Here is a 4,736-nt window from a genome sequence, read left to right on the forward strand (position 1 = left end):
CCGCTAAATTTGAATCCATATACAAGCTTGCATCACAATTAACTTTAAAACTATTACCTACCGGTGGTTCCCAACACAGGCAATTTCGGAGAGACCTAAAGGCATTGCTTCGATTCCTGTAAACCTGTAAGTCCTTGGCGGTAATTCTGGCCAAGGCAACAACCTTGTGGTCTGTCCAAGGGTTGTCAGTATTGAATATGTCATTGCACCTATGTCTCCATACCCACCAAAGCCCTGCACCAAAGGACGCCTCATTGTTAGCCAAGGCCTTCCGAAACCACTCTTCAAGAGCAGTACCAGTCGTCGAGTCCAGGATACTAGGATCCAACATATACCAAATTGCCTTTGATCGTTCACAGTCTCTAAGGCAATGCTCCATAGTCTCCTGCGCCTTGTTACATCTCTTACACATATCTGAAGAAGCTAAATGCCGCTTGAATCGAAAGGTCTCAGTTGGTAGAGCATCATGTAAGCCAAGCCACATAGTAAATTTGAACTTCTCTGGAATGTTTGTGTTCCACAACCAGTTCCAATTACTATTGGCATTCCAATTTAATGCTTTCTTTAATAACCATCTGTAACCCTCCCTTGCACTATACTTTTTTGATGCTGCAGGCCACCACTCCCACTGTGGCTCCAACTCAGTCGAACTAGGATATCTCAGACCACAAATAAACTGCTTAATCTCATGCGGAATAGGCGTGGTAAGACTATCAACCTCCCAAGACACCCCTTTCCACAAGTCAGCCACCATGAAATCTGATTCAGAAATATGTACATAAGGAACAAGGTTGCAAAGTTTACCAAAAGGAGTCCACTCATCATACCAAACTGATTTGTGGACATCTCCAATATTCCAATGAAGCCCTTCCTTGAGATGCTCATAGGCACTAACAATGTTCTTCCAGGTAGCCGATGAAGAATTTCTACTGTTTCCGTTCATACCAGATTGATTCCTGAGATATTTATGCTTCAAAACCTGCACCCATAACTTCTCACTATTGTTTAGACAATCCCATACCAACTTTCCCAAAAGCGCCATGTTAGCACAGGAAGTATCCCTAATACCCAATCCTCCTGCCTTTTTAGGAGTTATGGCGACTTATTACCTCAATTTATTGATATCACTTTAAATATTTATTCTTAATTTATTTGAATGTTATTAGAACATAAAACTTTAGTTCAGCTTAAACAATAAATGAGTGAGGATACACATTTTGATCTTAATTATGTTGTAACATGTAATCTTTGTTACCGTTATCTGGGACGTTTAGTTCAATCTTCAGTGTAGTTACTATCAGCAGCATCCTTCTAATACCATTCAAAGTTAACTGTGTTTTTAAAAGAATTTAGAAATTTCGTTTTACACACATATATAAATATAAATAATGTGTTTTTTATATATATTTAATTTTCATAATCGACATCCAATCATGAATCATGATAAACGACACAAGATTAAAGAAATTTGATAAAGGATATAAATAATTACATAGCCCACTCAAAATAAGAAAATTTAATTTATGTGACAGTTTTTAAATCCTGAAAAGGTTTTACTAAATTAGTAGAAGCTACTTACAAAACAATTATAACAATGTTATCAGTAATTTCTTTTTTTCAAATGAACCTGTTATATTATTTCAACAATGCCATGCTATTTACCAATAATGGCCTAGTCATTTTTATCAATAATCCTCATCCTTGAATGAAGATTGTTCAGTATTTCTCTTATTTCTTGAAAATTAAGATGTTCACTTTGATGCTAACATATATATAAAGGGTTAAGTACTGAAATCGTTCCTAAGGTCTGGGGTGAAAATTAAAATTGTCCCCGATTTTTTTTGTTATTAAAATCATCTTCAACATTACAAAACGTTATAAAATCGTCCTTTTTCACTTCAATTTTATTTTTTTATCATATTACCCTTCATTATTAATAAAAATAATTAAAAATAATATTAAAAAATTAAAACAAACTCCTCCCTCCTCCTCTCTCCTCCCCTTCCGTAACTCCCTCATCCCACTTCCTCACTCACCCTCCTGTAACCCCCTTAGCCCACTCCCTCACCCCTCACCCCTCACCCAATCTACTCCTTCCACCTCCTCCTTCTCTCTTTTCTCACTATTTATTACTCATAACAAAACAAATTAACAACAACATTCACAAAACAAGAAAATCAGAAGCAGAAGAAGCATAACAATTTCAATAATCACATCAATTTCAATAAACAATAATTTAATAATTATCAACTACAATTTCAATTTTCAGATCCAAAAGTTCAATAATCATCAAGTTACAATTTCAGAAGCAAAAATTCAAGCAAAGCAGAGGAAGAAACAGAGTCAGTCACAAAACCCCTCACCGTAACCCCCCACTCCTCACCCCCTCACCCCTTCTTCATGTATATGTTCTTCAAAATAATCACAAAATTAGCAACAATCTATCATCAATCATGTATATGTTCTTCAAAAATTAAAAAAAGAAAAAAAATAGGAAGAACGAAGTGGCGGCGCGTGGGTTGGACGCAGGGGCGGCGAACTGATGATGATGGAATTGGGGGTGGGTTTGGGGTGGAGGGAGAGACGAAGGGATGTTGGGTGTGGGTGGGGTGAGATTTTATTTTTTTTAAAATATTATTTTTATTAATAGTTAAGGATAATTTGGTCAAAAAAATAGAAAATGACGATTTTATAACGTTTTGTAATATTGAGGATGATTTTAATAACAAAAAAAGGTCAGAAACGATTTTGATTTTTACCCTAGACTTTAGGAACGATTTCAGTACTTAAACCTATATAAATAAAAGAATCTTTAAAAAATATATAAGAAAAAGTACATTTTATTGTGGCAAGTTTTTACTTAATCTCTTTGCTACAATTACAACAAATTCATTGGATATAAAAGAACGAATTAATAACTAAAAATGAATTTAATAGCGAAAGACATACAAGATACCTAAAAAGTTTGCATCTTTTCTTTTCCTAGTATGAATGGCTTGGACACATTTGCCATATATAGAGAGAGAGATAAACAAACTCTCATCAAAAGCAATAAAGCACTCGAGAAATTATCTTACACACTACTTAATTAAATGTGGCGGTGGCAGAACCGTAATATAAAACTGAGAACAGGCCATGAACAAAACAAGAAATGCCACCAATGGACAAGAAGTGATGGTGTGAGAATCCACAAGAACCGTTTGAACCGTGGTTTGATTTTGTCCCTATCACCAGCAAGATCATTCCAACAGCCAATGCAATCCTGACCAACAAAAATATGGTTTCAATAAACACTTGTATACTTATTTTATTTTATATTGGACCGATTCCGACAAAGTTGCAAGCTCGACAGATTAGTCCTTAGTATATCAGGCCGAGGAATAAACAAAAAAGTGAATACAAATAATACAACTCTAAATCAAGTGGTATGGAGCTAGAGAGACATTACCATGCTAAAACAAGGCAAAGCATGGAAATTTGCTTGTTTGAAGAAGCCCTATTAATCCCTTGTTGAGAACAAAGGCAACTTAAGCCACCCATTAAACAGACTATAGCATGGGCTAGCCCCAAAAGTATGGCTGCAGCCAACCCCATTTGAAAGGCCTTCTGACTTGGGTCTCTACACTCGAATAGCCACAATTTTAAGTGCTGAACCTGTTTATCAAACACAATCATTGTTGTCTCTTAATTAACATTTACTTCAATGCATTAAAGTAGGTAGTTCTTTAATTTGAATACACTTATTATATGTTTATAGTAATATTGTGACATAGAAACTTATTTTGATGAGGTAAAAATTCTTATGATTTTGTATTTTATATTCATTTTGTATCATAAGACAGTGTCATGAAATTACTCGTTCTAAAAATTTAAACTAAAAGAAAAAGGTAAGATCTCTTGTTGGGTTTATTTAATTTTTTCTAAATTTTTTTTATTTTTATTTGTGTGATACTTATTTTTTCACTTTTAGAGTTTTTCAAAGGTTAAATTCTAAAACTTTCAGACATAGATATCATATTATGAAATCACTAATCATTTCAAAAATTTAAACTGATAAGAGAAAGTAACATGAATGATTATATTTCTAACAGACAGTTACCAAATACAACATTAAAAAATCTATATATCTCGCAGCATACCTTGTTTTGTGCAATTTCAGCCTCTATGCCAAGAATCCCAGCTGCAACATCCATAATTATAATCAGGAGACAAAGAAAAATTCCTGTTGATCTAGTAGGGGCCATTGTTGTGGAAGAATTTAGCTGTCTGTTTTTGGTTTGCTTCTTGGCAAGTACTAATTGACAAATAGTATAGTGGAGTGAAAAGATACGTAGGGGGCAATAATATTTATATACATGAAGAGTAAGAAGAAGTTGAAACAAGTGGGAAAAGTTTCTTTTGTCCAAACTGTACAAATAAACTTTAATATGCTTTTGTGTCTTATTTTTTTCTTCTCCGGAGTGCTGGATTCGTTCAATAGAGTGCAAGGAAAGTAGGGTATAAACCAGCTCATAGTATATAGCATGCGTGGCTATAGGTATAAATCTAGTATCCACATCTACATTTATATACGCCGTATATTATCCTAAATAATCAGTGTGTAAATTTGTGATAATTGTGTTCTAAATTTTAATACGTGCTTACTTTATACTATTAATTTATTCTCCTTTTATGGGGGTTCATATTTTATTTCTTGCTAGTTGCTATAAGCACAATTGTAAAATCGATATATCGAT

The 4,736-nt window shown here is 34.0% G+C and overlaps 1 protein-coding gene across 1 annotated transcript; it reads right to left on the reverse strand.

The window, feature by feature from the left end:
* Window positions 1–2,854: 2,854 nt before the first annotated feature.
* LOC107461990 (protein VASCULATURE COMPLEXITY AND CONNECTIVITY) lies at window positions 2,855–4,304 on the reverse strand. Its single transcript, XM_016080541.3, has 3 exons — window positions 4,140–4,304; window positions 3,449–3,654; window positions 2,855–3,262 (listed from the first exon to the last, which is right to left on the reverse strand). The coding sequence occupies exons 1-3, from the start codon at window positions 4,242–4,244 to the stop codon at window positions 3,085–3,087; spliced, it is 489 nt and encodes a 162-aa protein (XP_015936027.1). The 5' UTR covers window positions 4,245–4,304; the 3' UTR covers window positions 2,855–3,084.
* Window positions 4,305–4,736: the final 432 nt, after the last annotated feature.

This window comes from Arachis duranensis, chromosome 8, assembly GCF_000817695.3.
Source record: "Arachis duranensis cultivar V14167 chromosome 8, aradu.V14167.gnm2.J7QH, whole genome shotgun sequence".
Lineage (NCBI taxonomy): Eukaryota > Viridiplantae > Streptophyta > Magnoliopsida > Fabales > Fabaceae > Arachis > Arachis duranensis.

Excerpts from the sequence above, each read along its gene's own strand:
- LOC107461990 (XM_016080541.3), bottom strand. The coding sequence starts at position 4,244 with ATGGCCCCTACTAGATCAACAGGAATTTTTCTTTGTCTCCTGATTATA. Across the intron at positions 3,655-4,139 it reads CTGAAATTGCACAAAACAAG|GTTCAGCACTTAAAATTGTG; the intron begins GTATGCTGCGAG and ends TTTGATAAACAG. Across the intron at positions 3,263-3,448 it reads CTTTGCCTTGTTTTAGCATG|GATTGCATTGGCTGTTGGAA; the intron begins GTAATGTCTCTC and ends TTTGTTGGTCAG.